This window comes from Molossus molossus, unplaced genomic scaffold (genome assembly GCF_014108415.1).
Source record: "Molossus molossus isolate mMolMol1 unplaced genomic scaffold, mMolMol1.p scaffold_m16_p_12, whole genome shotgun sequence".
NCBI classification, from domain to species: Eukaryota; Metazoa; Chordata; class Mammalia; order Chiroptera; family Molossidae; genus Molossus; species Molossus molossus.
Genome location: NW_023425347.1, coordinates 72,302,571 through 72,320,687, shown reverse-complemented (window position 1 = coordinate 72,320,687; position 18,117 = coordinate 72,302,571). Strand labels below are relative to the sequence as shown.

The 18,117-nt window shown below is 43.4% G+C and overlaps 1 protein-coding gene across 12 annotated transcripts in view; it reads right to left on the bottom strand.

Annotated features, from left to right (window-relative positions):
- Window positions 1-18,117, bottom strand: part of ERI3 (ERI1 exoribonuclease family member 3) — a 123,204-nt gene that overhangs the window by 92,686 nt on the left and 12,401 nt on the right. For 7 of the 12 annotated variants that reach the window (XR_004958879.1, XR_004958881.1, XR_004958880.1 and 4 more), the window contains exon 3: window positions 16,168-16,445. The exons of 1 other annotated variant lie outside the window; for it this stretch is intronic. Coding sequence is in view for 6 of the 11 variants with exons in the window: in XM_036255665.1 (XP_036111558.1) it covers window positions 16,168-16,445 (278 nt within the window). In the remaining 5 variants the exon portion in view is untranslated. Of the gene's footprint in view, window positions 1-4,714; window positions 4,769-16,167; window positions 16,446-18,117 lie in introns of those variants that run through there. 4 more of the 12 variants (XM_036255666.1, XM_036255668.1, XM_036255673.1 and 1 more) reach the window with 3 other exon arrangements.

Below are 18,117 nucleotides of genomic sequence, written 5' to 3'. Positions count from 1 at the left end.
GACCAATGCACAGTCTCCTATATATGAAGTTTAAACAGAGCTAAGGAGTTTCTTCATTAGTTTTTACAAAAAAAAAAAAAGATACACAATAAATAAAGCCAAAGGGGATACTAAAGAGAAAACTGAATAAGAGTAATAGGAGCTAGAGCCTCCCACCTTTCTTTCATGCAGTAAGCCCTCACCATAGCAGCCCCCCCCAACAAACCCCAAAATGCTTAACCAGCCCTTCCCAACCCACTGGAACGTAATGGAAGAGAAGGAGGAGTGACAATTTGTTTGGTGTCTCTAAGATTAATTTGTCTCCGATATTTAATAGAGATGCACAGCACCAAGGTCCTGGTGTGCAAACAGGCTTGCAGAACGCTGGCTGTGCAGCAAGCCTCATACATCGCTCCTGGGAAGGGAGGAACGCACCAGAGGGGGGAGAGGGCAGGAGAGAGCACACACGCATCAGAGAGAAGAAGGAAAGAGAGCAGAGAGAATAAAAAAAATTATTGCTTTTTAATATTCAAAAACAGTTTGCAAAATTTAATCAAAGCAGAGGAAAAGCTAACATTTTTACCACTTTGACATTTTTATTAGCGCTTTCATAAATTTTTAAAACATGAATGGAATTAGTTTACAACACAAAAAAAAACTGCCCTGAAAACATCTGGAAGAGACAAATAGGAAATAATAAAAAAAATAAATAAAAGCAAATCCTCCAAGTAAAATTAGCATGTGAAAAAGGCCTCCACTGCAGAGAGAGAGAGAAGGGGGGCACTGCCCACTCAGTGGTCCCAACAGTCAGTTCTAGCGCATCCCTATCCCACATCCCCCATTCTGGAGAGGATCTTTCCAGTGTCACTAAAATCAAGGCAAACTGGTTCTGTCCAGGGGCAGCCTGGAGAAGCAACAGTGAAGCTGTTGACACCTAACTACACTCAGGAAAGTGGAGTGTGGAAGGACAGGAGAAATGGCCAATCTCCTTGATAACCTAGAGCAGCCAGGTATCCTTCCTCCAGCCCCCTAAACATGCCTACTACTATCAGGTTTAGTTTTATTTTATTTATTTATTTTTTTATCCTCACCTGAGGACATTTTTCCATTTTCTGTTCAGATAGAGTGGGAGGGAGAGAGAGGAAGAGAGAGAGAGAGAGAGAAAGAGAAACATCGACGTGAAAGGGACACATCAAGTGGCTGCCACCCGCACAACCAACCAGGGCCGGGGACAAACTGCAACGGAGGTACATGCCCTTAGCGGGAACCGAACCTGGGTTCTGCAGGCCGACGCTCTAACCACTGAGCAAAACTGGCCAGGGCTCAGGTTTGGTTTTAAAGCACCTATTTTTAGCCACTACATTACAGCAGGACTGAAGATCAAATCAAGCCAGTCAGATTTCATGTTGAGGAAATTAAAAGGGGCTGGTTGCCTGATCTCCCTGGAGTGATCCCCAGGGAGAAGCAGACAGGAGCCCCCTAAAATAGGAAGGGAAGAGGCTGCAAGGCTGAAGCCAAGGGGTAACAGAGAGGAGGCCCAGGCTGCTGCTTAGACTGGGTGATGCTTCTCCTCAACATATTCCCCAACTCGCCAGGCCTCTCATTCCCTACAGTGCACTACAAAACTGGCCAGGTGAAAAGAGTGTTGTGCTAAAAACCAAAATTGAGGCACACACAAACACACATTATATATATATATATATATATATATTGGTCCCCCTGAAAAATCAGATATCCAAGATCTCCAAGAGCTTACTCTGGGGTGGGGCTCATCTGAGTCAAGCTCATTCAACTCAATGTCTGATGTATCCTTCATCTCCCACTAAGCAGAAAAAATACTTCCCCAACAAAAAAAGCCCCATAGCCTGGTGAGTTTGGCTGCCCTGGTGTCTCAGGAAACAAATACAGCCAGCTCCTCACTAACAATGTTAGCTGGGCCCACAATGAAATTTAACCTGTGACACAACTGTACTTTTCATTTAAACTTTCATTTCGAGAGAAGCAGTGTTTGGAGACCTGCAGTTTGTCCTGCTAATAAAGACAAGTGTTGGGACCTTTAAAGATGCCATTCATCTCTGGCTTTTATTAAATTCAATTTTCTTAAGCCCATGATACATTATGAAATTAGGAGTTGACATTCCTCTGGAAACAAAAATATCTATCAAACACAAATAGAAAAAAAAACCTCTATTACCAAGAATTTATGGCTTAAAGTTGATCTCTTTCCACTTTTTTACAAGCACATGGTTTGTTTTAGATATGTGAAATGTTATTATGGATCTAAATTTCATTAGTATGTATTATAAAATAGTAAGCGCTTCAGCTCCTGCTCTGACCAGCACCAAGTCAGCATCCCCAGTAGATTCCCTGATAACTTGGCCTGTGTGTCTCCCCCTTGTAGCTCCATCTTCAAACTTTCCTGCTGTTGGCTTCTTTACCTCTGGGGAAATGGAGCCAAATTAAGGACTTACACTCATTATCACCTTCCTAGAAAGGAGGAACAAGCCAGTCTCATCTCCATGAAAAAGGAGGGTTAACTCAGAGAGGTTACCCCAAAGTTATAGGTTGATCACATTAATTTCAAGAGCTTATGAAGATCTGCTTAGTGCCAGTTGCTAAGAATGAAACTTAATCCTGCCTTTTCTCCTTTCTCCTCCCTCAATGATGGAAGACATGTTTTTGTTTTGTTTTTAAGAAGTGGTTGAGGGTCTGCTGGTATAAAGGTAGCACCAAGAAGGAAAGAAGAACTAGTTTGCACTTACCAGCCCTCTATTCCTCCCCTAGTAATAGTTTCATAATTCCTTACACCTGTATGTCATTTGCATTCAACTAAACCACCTGAGCATCTACTGTGTGCAGGACACAGTGCAGGTGTTAGAGTGGGATTTAGAGTTAAGATGTTGACTCCGTTTTGGAGAAGTCCACAGACTAATGAGCAGAAAACATACATGAACAAATGATGAACAATGCACTTAGATAAATATCTTAGTGGAGGAACATACCAAGTTTTAGACTTTTCAGTTTACACTGTGCTTTCAAATATATTTTCTTATTTTACCCTTATTAATCCTGGAAGATAGGTCATATCACCATCAGGTCATAAACCAATACTATTAAGCCACCTATTATTTACTAGGCAGGGGCTGGGTATGGACACAGATAAATACAATGAGATGTGCCTCCTCTCTATGAGGTACTCAGAGTCTGGGTAAAGGGTAGAAAGGACCCCAACACCCTTGGAGATATGTGGAAAAATGGAATAATTTCATTCCTATATCTGTTGTTTACTATGTGACAGACATTCTGCTAAATGCTAACAGGATGATCTCATTGAATCCTCCTAATAACTCATGAGGTGGGAATCATTATTATCTCTATTTTACAAATAAACCAAGGCCCAAAAAGAAGTCACGTGCTCAAGGTTACAATGCTAGTAAGGGACAGAGCTGGGACTTCAAATGGGGAAAATAAGACTTAGAGTAGGACTAGCGCTTTCAAAATCTGAAGGGTCAAGAAAGATCTGATTTTTTTTAGCCTAAAAGGTTGTCTTTAGGGAGATCAGTCTACTATCTCCTAGGAAGAGAAACTGCTCTCAAGTTACCAGAGAAATAAATGTGGACTATCCAGGCAACAAGTCCTAGAGGACTGCTACTGAACAGCCTCCACTATGGCTGCAGTGACACAGACGATGCTATGCTCCGAGCTCGGGGAAGGCAGGAACCATGAGCCTTCAGTTTGCCTCTCCAGCACCCAGCTCCATTCTAGCGTTCAGACTTGACTGTCTCAACTTTTGGTGAGTAAACATATGACGGGGCTGATAAACAGACGCCGAACACATGGCTCAAAGAGAAAACACTCTGCTTTAACAGAGCTCTCCACAGGACCAGAGAGGTGAAGTGATCGACCTAAGGTGACAAAGATGGTAAGCCAGAATTCAAATCCAGATATGGACTGCTCCAAAGCACTTTCTACCAGATGCCCTGCCTCTCATTTTTAAGGGGTTTCTCATCCTCCCTCAATTGCTAAAAACCACCAATGTCCCAGTTTTCTGTTTGTCTAGGCCAAGGGTTTCCTGGAACACAGGACTTTCAGGGCATAAATTGGGAGAGTTGGTCACCTTACACCACCTAGAAGTAGCCTGCACCACTAGGCTGTCCAAGAGGAGAGCACCATAAACCCAAAAGAGCACCATAAACCCATGGTGGATGGGAACTGGCCACAACTTGACAACTAAGGACAAAACCTTAGAACTCGGTTTTTTCAAAGCATCCATGGTTCTAAACCGATTTTATCTGCTGTCTCCCTCAATAGAATGCCTGCTGCAAATATTTTTTTAAGGGGAGGGAAGACAGAGAGATAAAAAGGAAGCACTAAGTAAATATTCTTTTACCTTTTTAAGTGAGCAGAGGTTTAAGTTGGAGCAAAGGTTCTAAAATGCATCTGCTTTCTAATTGCTCAACTAGGAACCCCAGAGATTTTCTTGATCAACTGAGGACAAAACTGCAACAGCATTTCAAATAAAACTTCACACCCACAATCAGCAGATTACAAGAAATAAATGTGTAGGTTGCTTACAGGGTATTCAAACTCCCTTCAACTAAAGTGTTTGCAGTGATAAGATTATAGTTGAAGATAGAAGAGCAACAAAAGGATTTTAAGCAGGAGGGACTTAGGTTAGACTGTTGGAATTTTTGACAATGGGACAGAGGGTTTAATAGTGTCGCGTTCTACAGACCTTTTCTCCAAAGCAGATTCTCCTTTGCCTGAGCTGATGGTTCTATGGTCCTGTCTGAAATAAGGGAATGAGCAGATCATTTTTATGGCTTCCCTCTCTCAACCTAGGAACTGGCATTCACTCAATTTACAGAGAATAAAAACTAATCTATCCCTTCCCTTCACCATCTGAAGAAAATTCTAAAAAGTGTCTTCCCCTGCACAGAAAGGTTTGATAAAAATCCCAAAGCAGCATCATACCACAAGGTAGAAAAAGTAGTACCTGGCAAAAACATGAGTTTTATCCAAATACTTGATTTTTGGATAAAAGTTCCATGCAAAGGCAGGTCCTTTCTCCAAGGGATCAAGGAGTCTCCTGGCCCCAGTGAAGAGGGGAAGTTGAGAGGGAGAAGTGAAGGCTGCATGGGCAATGAATGAGGCATGGTTTGCTTAACAGTTTCTTCTTTGGGGGAAAAAAAGACATTTTATGCACAAGGAGCTTATTTCTTAAACAAACACTCGTGGTTTTGATTTACACCACAGCCTGCTCCTAAATAATTTATGGCGGGTTAAATTTATTGCCGAGCCCTAGCTGGCTGCAAATTCGAATTGCCAAATAATTAGATTTTAGGGCAAAGCTTATAAATTACCCGTCGATTTGTCCGGACTTGTTTGTCAGTTGCTTTGTGCTTCGGGTCATCTTTGGCATTTGGCTGTTTGGGTTTTAATTGCTGATTTACACTTTGACAGATGAGAGCTGATGCTCGAAGTTTCAGAACAAGGAAGGGTAAAAAAAAATCAGAGCTTTAAAAGGCTGATTTTTCACCTACATGTCCCTCTTTACCCATCCCCACAGACTCCAAAGCAATTAAAATGTAGAAAAGAGGCGGAAAATGAATACCACTATTTTTATTGAGGGCAGGGCACAGTGAATTTTTACTTTCCTGAAATCTGAATATATATAAAAAATATCAATAGATGAAGAAAATCAAAAGTCTTAGAAACTGCATCCTCATTCAGGGGTGTGCATGCCCATGTCTACCTCTACGTGCACATGAGTGGATCAGCCTCAATTCAAACATTTTTAGATATTCAATTGTAATAACTTCAATATTAGTGGCCTCCGTGAAGCTGACCCTTTAGAGCAGAAAACAATCAAATGATTTCTTTGTAGCTACCTTATACATACATTTGTCATGGAATTAATTTAAACAAATCTCAGGCTGTGTGCAGGAGAGGCACCCGGAGGCAGCACTAAGGAGGGAGGGCATGGAAGTGGAAGGGTGCCAAGTCCAACTTCCCATTCATTGGAGGAAAAAAAAAATCTCTCCAGGTACTGCCTGACTCTGACCCCTATGTTGACAAAGGGCCTGCAGGCTCTCTCTCTGCTCCCCAGAGAAGGGCCTGCCTCCCACTCACCTGCTGTACCCCAATACCTTACTATGAGGCCATGAGTCAGAATAATACTAGTAGTAATTCGACTAATAAGAGCTGACACATAAGCTGTTACATGCCAAGCACTATTTTAAGCACTTATATTTATCTTCCCAACAGTCCTATAAGATCGGTACTATTGTTAACCCCATTTTGCCAATAAGGCAAGAGAGGCATAAAGAGTACAACTGACTTGCCCAAGGCAAGCCATACTACTAGTAGGTGGTGGAGACGAGGTTCAAATCCAAAGATTCCAATTCTGGAGTCCATGCTCTGAACCATTATGCTATATAGTTTCTCATTTGAACAGAGTCTATCCAGCTCCCCCCACTTTGGAGGTCCAGATTCCACATTCTAGAACTTGAGCATATGCAGCCAAAGCCTGTTCAGTTAATTACCTAACAAGGTAGGGAAAAGTCATGCAACATGCTTGAGATCACAAGATGAATCAGAGGCTTGGTTAGACAAAGACCATTTTTCCAAACAAGGCAGATACTGTACTAAAGATCCACTAGCTGGGGATGAAGAAGTGGGGGTGAGTAACAGGTGACAGGACCAGGCCCACTCAGGCAGACAGAGGGTTCTGAAAAGGTAACTTGGATAAGAACTCAGAGAGGTTGCTGGCTGGGCTTCAGGCTTTGTTCAGGAACCCCATCCACAGCTCCAGAGGCTGCTGGTCTTGTCCAAGACTGCATTCCCACGAGGTGCTTCATAGATTCCCGTCCTCTGTCCACACCTGACCACCAGACACCAGGACAGGGAAATGACTGTGCTAGCATGACAGATCTGAACATCACTGACCAGTAAGCAAGCAATACACAGACTGACATCCTGCCCACAATGTGCTGAACACTTTTCTCATGCATTGGCTCATTTGATTCCACATCTCTGTAAGGCAGGCAGGAATTACTACCCTAGTCTATAGAGGAGAAAGCCAAGGCAAGTCAATGGTTCTCAGCACATGCTCCCTCACAGGCAGTATCCCATCAACTGAGTACTTAACAGAAATGCAAGTTCCTGGCCTCCACCCCAGATATTCTGAATCAGAAACCCAGAGGGTAAGGCCAGCAATCTGTGTTTTAACAAGCCTTCGAGGTGACTCTGATGCTTGCTAAAGTTTGTGCAACATTCTGAGGCACAAAGCTGGGGACTCCTCACCAACATCACCAACTGCCACATTCCACACCATCATCATGAACTTCCTTTAAGGCCCCAGCACTGTTTCTCTAGTAGTGTGAAAGTAGACCTTATCAAAATGGCATGTTTCATCCCAATCATCAGTCTGACACCTCCATCCCCAACTAACTACCAGTCATTTTCAGTCCATGCAAATGTTGCTAGTGGTGGGAAAAAAACAAAAACAAAACAGAAAACACTAATAATGCAGATAATCCCTGGATTCCGTTTCCAACATCACAATCTCAAGCCATGGCTCTCAGTTTGCATCACAGTTTTGGAGAGCAAGATTCCAAGTTTTCTAGCCAGTTACCATCCTATCTACCTAATCATCACTACCAACCTCCCATAGGCCAAAGGCCAAACAGTTTATCAATCAGATCCTAGAGGAGCAACCACCTACATCACCAGTAAGGAACTCACTTATATCCGTTCTCCCTGATACGGACCTTCAGCTCAGAGCACTCCATTTACAACCACCCTCGGTTCCACATTCCACTTCTTACCAAATTTCTTAGCACCACTGACTCCCAGGAGCCCACTAGTATCCACAGGAGCTATGAGCTATTTAAGAGCATAGTTCTCAAGCTCATTTCTTTCCCAGCACATGTAAGGGCTACAACACATAACTTCTCTCCATCTCCACCATCACCTTAGTTTAACCCACTAACATCTCTTTCAAATAAATCCTTCTAACCAGTTTCCCATGTCCATTTTTAACCCTATGGAACACTTTCCCCTCCCTCCATTCCCACGAACTCTGGCTTGCAACATCTATTTCTCTTTCTTCCCTCCCACTCAACAATACATTCACACTTCTTTTTCTGGCTCACCCACTTTGCCCCCAACCTCACTGTGAACCCTGCATGTTCCTTTCCTTTTAGCAACTTCAACATCTCCAACTAAGAGCCTCTGCCAACATTTAGCCTTCATATCAGGCCTTGGCTAGAAGAGCCTCCCCAAGACTAGATACTGACCACAGCACTGGAACAGAAATGGAGCACTCATGTAAAAGGTCTGTTTTGCTACCCACAGACCAAGATCCTCCACTGGCCAACTACACACAGGGATGGAACCAAAACAGCAGTCCATTCCAAGGTACCACTCCTTCAGACTGAAAGCTTCCCTGTTGTCTGTCTCTCCCTCCAGGGTCTACTTACCTCCTTTCTGATTCTCCCAGCACTAACAGGGCTTTGCCTATGGTAGCACTCAGTACACGCAAACCTTTCTCTGCCTGTCCCAGCCTGCTTGCCCTTCTGCTGCAGACCTGCCAGCTTGGGGGGAGGGGGGAAGAGGGAGGGTGTCGTGTCAATCTGGGAACACTCTTATTTCAGGCTGTTAGTCTATGACTCAATTTTCACAGCTAGAGCTCAAAACATCACATAAACGTATGACTGTGGGGGCTTTCTAAGTATTGTGAGCACCCAGGATAAGAGAATAAAAATAATCATCCCAATGTCATCTTAATCAAAATGATGCAGGATCCTTTCTCCCTGCAAGACACGGAGATGGAGAAAGCACCTCCTAACATCAGTTTCCTCATGTCAAACAACTGAAATCAGTCTACAAAGTAAGGAATGCAATCAATACTGGGGAGGAAAAAAAAACAAGACAGGATGGGGGGGCAGGGAAAAATGAAGCCTGTTGACTTATCCAAACTACTCCTTTTTCTCTATGGCTGTGTACCTGTTGTGACTGCTCAGGAGAGCTCAACCCCCACCCCCATGCCTTCTGGTCATCTCCACTGTAGCAAATCCTCCCTTGTTACCCAGGCCTCCTTCCTCTTCATTAATCCTTCCTTCCCAGCCTTCCCAACATTATCTGTTTGAAAGGTATAAAAACCTCCCTAGATCTATAAAAGGTGGGTCTTCCCAAGGGGTGCCTAGTAGATACAGATCCAAATTGCCAGTACTTTTGGAGGTGGGGGCAGGGTGTCATGTAATTCTCGAGCCCTTGCTTCTCTCTAGAGACCAGCAGCCTAATTCAGTGCTGCCTTCAATGACAGCTGAGGTATCAGATAAAACCTCTGCAAGGATGCCTCAGGGCCTCAGCTCACATATTTCTACATTGACTTTCACCCTTTTTGCCCACACTTTATTGGCTAAAATGATCTTAAACCTCTTATAGCCTTCATACTCTCACTCATAGTATCCCAATAAGAGCTTCTAACTTGAATGTGAGAAATACCATGTAACAGGTTAGTAGATAAACCTACTAACCAAATGGCGAAATATCTGCCAGGTTCAAAGTCTTCATCCTCCCTTTTCCTCATCTTTAATATTCCCACAAAAAAGCCTGCAATCCAGGTCAGGTTTTTCAGAGTTAGGTCAATTCCTCCTGGCTAACTATGTGAGCATCTTCTATAACAGTTCTGAGAAGCCTCAGACCTACTTGGCCCTTTCCAGTCTCCTAAGTTTCTCTTACTAGGAAGCCTATGTGACCTTCCCTACAATGTGAGCAGGACTGATCAATGCCCTCCTCTGTGTCCCACTGTACCAAATACTTCTCTATGTGACTGTAGTTATACTGCTAAATGGTGTCTACTCTCCTCACTCAAATATGAGCTCCTTGAGGGTAGGGACCATTTTCTACTTGTCTTTATATCCCAGCATCTAACACAGGCTTGAAGTTGCTATCCAAAGAGTAAAAAGAGGCCTTTTTATTGTTCCTAAGGTGGTTAGAATAAGGTCCTCCCATTCCTTTGCCTACTTTGTTGGTTTTGTCATGTCCAACAAAAACCTTAAAAGGCAGCTCAGTGTCACCGTTAGTTTACAGTCCCTGGTTTCATTCACCATTTATCAATGGCCCTATTCTTTAAGGCTCTTCCCCACCACCAACCTTAGCCCAGTGTCTAACAAAATCTGCATTCTAACAGCTATCTCAGCCTTGGGGAGGCCACCAGGATAATAAGAGGCTGGGAGTAGGGGAAAATGCCTCTTGATTTGCACTAAATTATGTGGTGATTTTGTTACCAGTGACCCAGTGCTCCCCAAAGAAAGTTCCTAGTCCCACCCCTAGGCAACTCCATAGCCTAACTACACACAATGGCAGCTTAAAGGTAGAGGGCAGAAAAGCTGTCTGAATAGCGCAAATAAACCCACTTCGATCATGTAACACCACCACGCATCAGTTCTCCACTCCCTGAGATATATATTTTGCTTCTGCATTGCTATGTCTGCTCCAAATAAAGAAGGGCCCTTTGGCTTTCACATGAAGTTACAACGGGGCCAAACTACAAACACAGCAAATGCTTGTTCCCATTCAGGAAGCAGTGGTGAGGAGCCAGTGAGAATCCTATGAGAGACCACCAGGAAACAGCAGGTGGAGGAGGGGGGCTTTAGGGGGGAAGGAAGTACCACATTTATGGAGGCAGCAACAAAAAGGACAAAAGGGGCTAGTGAGCTGCCCCATTCCCACCACCATCACTGGCCACCAATTGAGAAATTCATTTATAGTGACCCTGGAAGAAGAGATGTGTTAAAGAAGAGATATAACTAAAAAGAAAGGCAATAATTGGTCTGATGGGCAGGGGAAAAATTATTCCAGGAGTCGGGAGCCTGTGCAAGAACACTTACAGCTCACATAGTCGTCATAACTCAGCCCCCTCAAGCATTTTGTGCTCTGCTTATGGTGTTAACTTTAATGTCTTAACATATAACACCATCCGCACTAACACAAAATACTACACACGCCAGATGAGGCTGAGTTATAGTTGCTGTGGGAAGCATAACTTTGAATTTCCTGATTTTGGTGCATTTAATCTCAACCATAATGTTACATTAACGTCGGTTTTGCATTTCATTTTCCAGTTTAAAAGAATAGCATCAGCGCCTTCGCCTGTCTGTACAGAAAGAAGTGTAGGCTGACAGGGGCCACAGTCAGACAGGCCACAACCCAACAACAGGGCTCTCCTGCTACAAAGCCTGGCCCTACCCCTCCCACTTAGAGGAGCTGCAGCCAGGACAAGGAAGCAGGGAGGGAAGGGTGGGTTCTTTTTCTAAGGAACTGCCTTCCGTCTACTTGGTGTGTGCAGGAATCAAGAAGAGAAGCAGAAGCTGAATACACTGCAAGAGCAATATGCATGTATTGGGTGGGGGACAGAGGGTAGGGGGATCCCGTCTTTCAGCCTTGAATGGTGGAGAAGGGAATCAATGTAGTTTAATTTGTAGGAATCTTAACCAATTTCCTATAAAACTTTCCAAAATGTCTCCCTCACAAAAGACTAATAATAATGTTCCAGCTCTAAGTTATACTGAAGTTTCCAAATGCTTCTTTTCCATATTATTCCTTCTCATGTCACCATCAACCCTCCCCCACCCCACCCTCAAAATAACCCAGCACCTGGACAATTTTCTATAAAAAAGAAACTCCTTTGCTCATAGTTCTAACTCAAAATACAGATGGAGTCTCTTTAAGGTTTCCTTAAAAAAAAAAAAGAAAAAGAAAAAAAAGCCCCTGTGGACAAAGACCAAACACTAGAAAAACCCCAACCCCAAAGGTCATCTTTCTCTAAAGTTATGGGCACTTGGACACAGACAAGAAGGGCAACAGTCAGCAGGGCTGCTACAGAGCAGTGAGAAAAACTATACTTGGGAGACTGATGGATGGCCAGATGGAACTCAGGGAGAGAGGGTAGGCAGCAGCCAGAACGTCTGATCCCCAGAAAAGGAGAAGGAGAGCTGGGCTGCCCCATCGCTGGCCATCAGGACAGCTCAGGTTACCTCCTCCTCACCTCTTGTGGTATAGCCTATACCTCATTTTCCTCACTTGCATTTGCTTTGGTCTTTTCTAAACACTGAGGTGGTGAGAGAACTAGCCCTAGGTTAAAGATACACAATTTAAAATCCTACCAAAGCTTCCAAGGGTCACAACCACCACCATTCCTTATACATCCACACCAAAATGAGCAACATGAGCCTCTGGCTAGCAGGATAAAGGAGCTACGATTCTCCCAAACCAGATAAAAACCTATTTCCATATCAGGAAACAATTCCTAAAGCAATAAAGGAATTGTATTCCTCAAATTTAGAAACTATAAAGCATTTTAAATCACCTAAATTAAAATGTAAGTGAGAAAAAGTTTTCAAATGGAAAAACAGTCTCATATTCAACGAATACCTATTAGGTTAATTTGAATCAAAACATGTGAAACAAAATGAGTGCAAAAACCAGAAAATGAAAGCCTATTACTGGCAAACTGACCACTTGTTTCACCTAACTGAACAAAGTACAAAAATAAACAGCAGAAATGATGACAAATGGAAAGTACCACGTTTTACCATGTTTATAACCAGTATTGTTATTCACCTAAGTACAACAGAACTTACACCTGTTAGTTTTCATAGTGGCATTCTGTTAGAATAGTCCCAAAAAGTAGATTCAGGGACTTCTGAAAACCAAAGACAAATGAGAGAATGAATCCAATGTTAAGCCTCCAGATAGGCCCCGGCTCAAAATTTGTTTCTGCCACCTACATAACTGAGGGGTATGACATATTTTCATAAGAATCAGAAGTGTACTACTATGCAGAGGCCTTAACTATTGAAGGCTCCTGGGACCCAGGCGGGGGGAGCTGGATGGTTCTGATTCACAGTCCCAAACCCATTCCAGAAAGCATGCAGACCTGCCCATAAAGCCTCTGTCAAGTGGACAGCCATCAAGCCATTCTGAGAGAGCACAAGGGAAGGCTGATCTAACTGGCACACCATTTTCTAGTCCTTTTACTGTCTCTCTTAGAAGTTCATTCTCATCTTAAGTCTCAATCTTTCCTGCTTCCATTTAAATTCATTCCTTATTAAAATGAAGAGCGAGTTATTATCACACTCTTTGGAACAATTACTTCCCATATGATGAATTTATTTAGTCTGAACAAGAAATCAGTCACTAAAACCATATTCAATATTTCTTCCTAAGTCTTATTTTTGTGCTTATAATAATTTCTAGTCCTCTTCTCCTGAGCTGTTCCCATTTCTCCAATGCCCTTACTGACCAGAAGACCAAAACAGCACTGAGGCTCTAATGAGAACTTGACCTATGAGGACTTCAGCGGAAGGATGCTGTCCTATCTGGACTGACAACTTCGCCAGTCCATCTTCCAAACTTCCTCTGAATCCTTTCAGGATCTTGTTACCTGCAAACTTTAGGGAAGATTTTTTTTAAAAGAGAGGAAGAGGGGGCTTTAAGTTGCCACAAACAGTAAGTCCCAAGTCTCCCCTGAGCTGCCCATCCCTTTCCTGAGACTGGTTCAATGGGTAGTCCATCAGAGCTGCCTGGTCCCAAACTCGCTATCCTACCTGTTGATCACAGCATTGTAGAGGCTTAATGAAGTAGAGATGCATTACATTTATCACTTGCCCTAGATCCACTCAAATCCATCACTATGTCACAGCAAGAAGTTAGATTGATCTGACAGGATTTGCTCTTCTTCACAAACCCATGTAAGTTATTACTCAGTACCCTATGCTCTTCTAGCTGTTTGTTGATTGATTATCTGACGATCAGGTCAAGTATCTTCTCTGGAATCACAGTAAACTAACGGGTCTATAATTTCCAAGATCATTCGTATTCCCCTTTTAAAGATAAGCAAGACAGCAAATGCTTCTTCCTGAGTTCTCTAAAGCAGCAGCTAACACTTTGCTAATAATGAACCAGGGCAGCCAATTCCTTAAGTGCCCTTGGAATCACATCATCAGGGTTCATTGATTCTGTAGATAATCTTTAATCAGGCCCAGATCCTGGTAAACAGCATGAAGCTCTAGCTTAGCCTAGGTCTGAAAGGCCTTGGTGCCTAAGTCTGGGAAGGAAGTTGGTGATACAGGTGATTTAAATCTGTACTGCATTATGTCTTCAGCATTGCAATAATTTTTTTTAAAAAAACACCTAAAAATAAAAAGAATAATGCCCTTGAAAGAGAGATGAAAGGTGATACTGACAGACCAAATTAAGACATGTATCAGGCTTCACCTTCAGCAACATTGGTAGGACCCTCTGTAGGACAACAGAACAGAGCTACATAACTATCTGAGCTTATAATCTAACTGAGAAGTTCAGAAACAAACATACATTGGCATGTGCCAGAAGGCAGAAAGCAGGAAAGGCCATAAGGTGCCAAGCAATCATGAGGTTCAGAAGAGGGATGCAACAGGGATGTGTTGGATTTCAGACTCTATAACAATAAGGGAAATAATATGGTATATTAAGATATGGATCCCTGATTCCCAGCCTAAGAGAATCCACATAACCAAAATCCTCACTTACCACTGAGGCACACCCACCACAGAATCTCCAGTAGTCCTGGGAGATAGAGAAGACCCTACAGCAGGCTGAGAAAGTAAATGAGGCTCAGGTAGCTTCCAAGCTGTATTCCCTTTCATACAAAGTTCCTTCCCTTAGGACATACTCCTCAATCTGCTCCTGTCTTCCCAAACCTCAGTAGGCCTGATTCCAATGCCCCGAAGGCAGACACTACTTTCAGGGAGAAGAGAGAGAGAAGAGAAGGGAAGAGATGGGAAGGAAAATGGTTTGTGGTATCTGCTTTATGGAAAACAATCTACTATTCTAAAGAAAGAACACATTCCTGGGGGGATCAACCATCAGCAATGAACCCAGTTTATCTCTGAATGGACCCCACTCCTCCATTTCCTAAATACCAAAAGTCCTCTTTTCCCCTTCTCCTTACTATTCCCAGGATCAGCATTTCTATATATCCCAGAACTTCACACCTGATAATTCAGGTCCACAGGGAAGAGTTACAGTCCTAGAGCCAGGTATACCCAAGGACCCCACACTACAATGAACTGCCGTATCACATCCCAAACATTCCTCCAAAGCAAAGACCAAGCACCCCACGTTCACTTAGCATAGGTGCCCCTCTGCTGCTAACCCAAGCTGCCCAGTAGCACTACCTTAAAAGGTCTCTGTATATAGTCGGTGACTAAGGGGAAAAAAAAAAAAACAAGCAAAAAAAAAAAAAAAGTTTCTTTCCAACAGACCAACAGTGGTACTTGTTCAGTGGTACATGCTGCATAACAAATCACCCCAAAGTTTAGTGGTTAAAAACATTCATAATCATTTATTATCTCTCACAGTTTCTGTACACCAGGAATTCAGGAGTGGTTCAGCTGGCCAGTCTGGCTCAGGGTCTCTCCTGAGGTTGAAGTAAGATGTCCACTGGGGCTGGAGTTATCTAAAGACTTGAGTGGGGCTGGCAGATTCACTTCTAAGACAGCACCAAGACACATGACTGGCAAGTTGGCACTGGCTTTTAGCTAAGAACCTCAGTTCCTGTACACATGTGCCTTTCCACAGGGCTGCTTGAGTGTCAGCAAAGCATGGTGGCTGGCTTCCTCCAGAACAAGTGATCCAAAAGAGCAAGAGGACTGCCATTCTTTTTATGACTTAGCCTCAGAATGTCTCTTCCACTATATTGCACTGGTTATGTAGGGCTAGCTCTGATTCAGTGTGGGAGGGGAACCACCAAGGGTATGAATATCAAGAGGCAACGAGTGCTGGGGAACATCTTGGAGGATAACTACCACAGTATTCCTTAAAGAGTATGCAGTAGTAGCAGAAGGAAGGAGAAAAGGTAAAGGAGAGAGGATGGGTGGGACAAAAGGAAATATTTTGATTCCCAAAGGCTGAGGCCAGAGAGAAACAATGTACCCAGTTCTCTCCAGAGACTTCTCAGGTCTACCTTACTTACCCTAGCATGCCTGAACCAAGTCCTGCTTCCTAGGCAGGAACTCCAGATGAGTAGCTAAAAAGCCAGGAAGACATGAGGAAGTTCCTCTGGGTCCCAGGAAGCAAGACTATCCTCCCTCCCTCCTTACCACCCCACCTTATCTGAAGCAATGATGCAACAGTTACCTGAGGTTGAATCTGTGGCTTGTCGCACGTGGCCTCAAAGTCCAGCACTAAAAAGTAGTGATACCTCTGGGGAGGGAAGGACACCATTGCCGCCATGGATGCGCCAAAGCCGTGGGCCGCCAGCTTTCTGGTGGATATGGAGCAGAACTCCGGAACACCACAGGGAGAAAATAAGTGGGAGCCCAGCACTTTTCTTGCTCTTGAAAGTAAATACGAAGAAAATCGAGCTGCTCCAGTCTGCAAAGGTGCTAGCATTGAACATCCAGAAGCATCTAAAACTTAGGGGAGGAAAATTAAAAAAAAAACAAAAAAAAAAAAACAGAGAGCCTGGGTTACTCCCCTCCCACTGTGGCCCTATCCCATCTAGTCTTCAGGAATAGTCACACAACATGAACCACTCCCCAGTTTGTTTCTGGGCCCCTTTTCTATATCACCATTTTCTCTACTGAAGTTCAAGACCTTAATACTGGCCCCTGCAGCATTATGACAGCTTGGAGTTTCCCAGATCATTCTCAAAACAACATGCAACACTGGCCTTCATCTTTAAATGAAGCTCTTAAATTCAAAAGAGAGGAGAGAAATTCTGTGCTCAAGCCTCAGGTAGCAACAGTTAACATTAAAGCTAAGGTTCCCAAAGTAACATGAGGAAACCCAGTTGCACAATCAGACCTGGGAGCTAAGTAGACACAGACAGTAGAAAACACCCAAGATTCTCTCCTCAGTTCTATTCCAAGCCATCTGACCCTAGCTTTCCTGTCTATATCTTGACATCTCCACACACCTTGCTCCCTTCTCCAACTTGAAAGCAGAGCCAATCACAGGGGAGCTTGCTCATGATACCCTGCTGATTCCCCAGCCCCCACACCAGTAAGTGGCACCCTGGGAGAATGAAATGCCTGCAGAGCACAGCTGGCAACAGCCTTAGGCCATCCTATTTGCTGCCTTTGGAATCACTCACTCTCTACTAGAGGCCTTGAATGACTGCAGGACTTTTTTAAATAGGGAAGAAAAAGAGAAAACCCAGATGTGGCAGTAATGGAAGCATTGCTAAAAGTCTAGTAAAGTTTCTGAGTGAACATGTGCAAAAAAAAATCCAAATGAGTTTTCAAGTTTTCCCTTTAAATTTGCAGAATGTCTGCTCCTTAGAGGGCTAACTAAATATAAAAATCAAAGCCTAAGTTTTAAATAACTCAAGCTTCCTTTAAAAAAAAAAAAAAAAGGAACAAAGAAATTTGGTGTTTACCCCTTTAAACCAAATTCTCAAATTCCCTCAAAGTCAAACAAGAAATTTCACTGCCAATACAGAAATGGCCATGGTTTATGCCTTTTGGAATCCCATTCTTTTCCATTTTTTTTTTTTTTTTTTTTTTTTTTTTGTACAGACAGAGTAGGAGGGAGAGAGAGGAAGAGAGAGAGAGGGAAACATCGACGTGAAAGGGACACATCGAGTGGCTGCCACCCGCACGACCAACCAGGGCCGGGGACAAACTGCAACCGAGGTACGTGCCCTTAGCGGGAACCGAACCCGGGTCTTTACGGACCGCAGGTGGACGCTCTAACCGCTGAGCCAAACCGGCCAGGGCTGGAATCCCATTCTTACAGCCAAAAGCTTGCCTCTGAAACGCTGCAAAGGGGCACTTGCTCCTTCAGTAGGGTGGAGGGGGAGAGCAGTCTGTGAAGTCCAAAGCATACTCAAAGGCAATGAGGTCACTACTACCTGAGTGAACATGGGACAATACCAAGTATCACTTCTCATTCTGACTCTCCCAACTCACTGAATGAGCTATAATAACCTGCCTGCGCATTTATTAGGGTATATGCTACTGTGCGTTCTCAATTTCCCTATTCCTATAGTAAGATTCCATGTGGATTCAGCAGAACTAATTCTGAAAAGTATTTTTAATTCTTCATGGTTCCTGCATAAGCACAGTGCTTGTTTTCACCATAGCT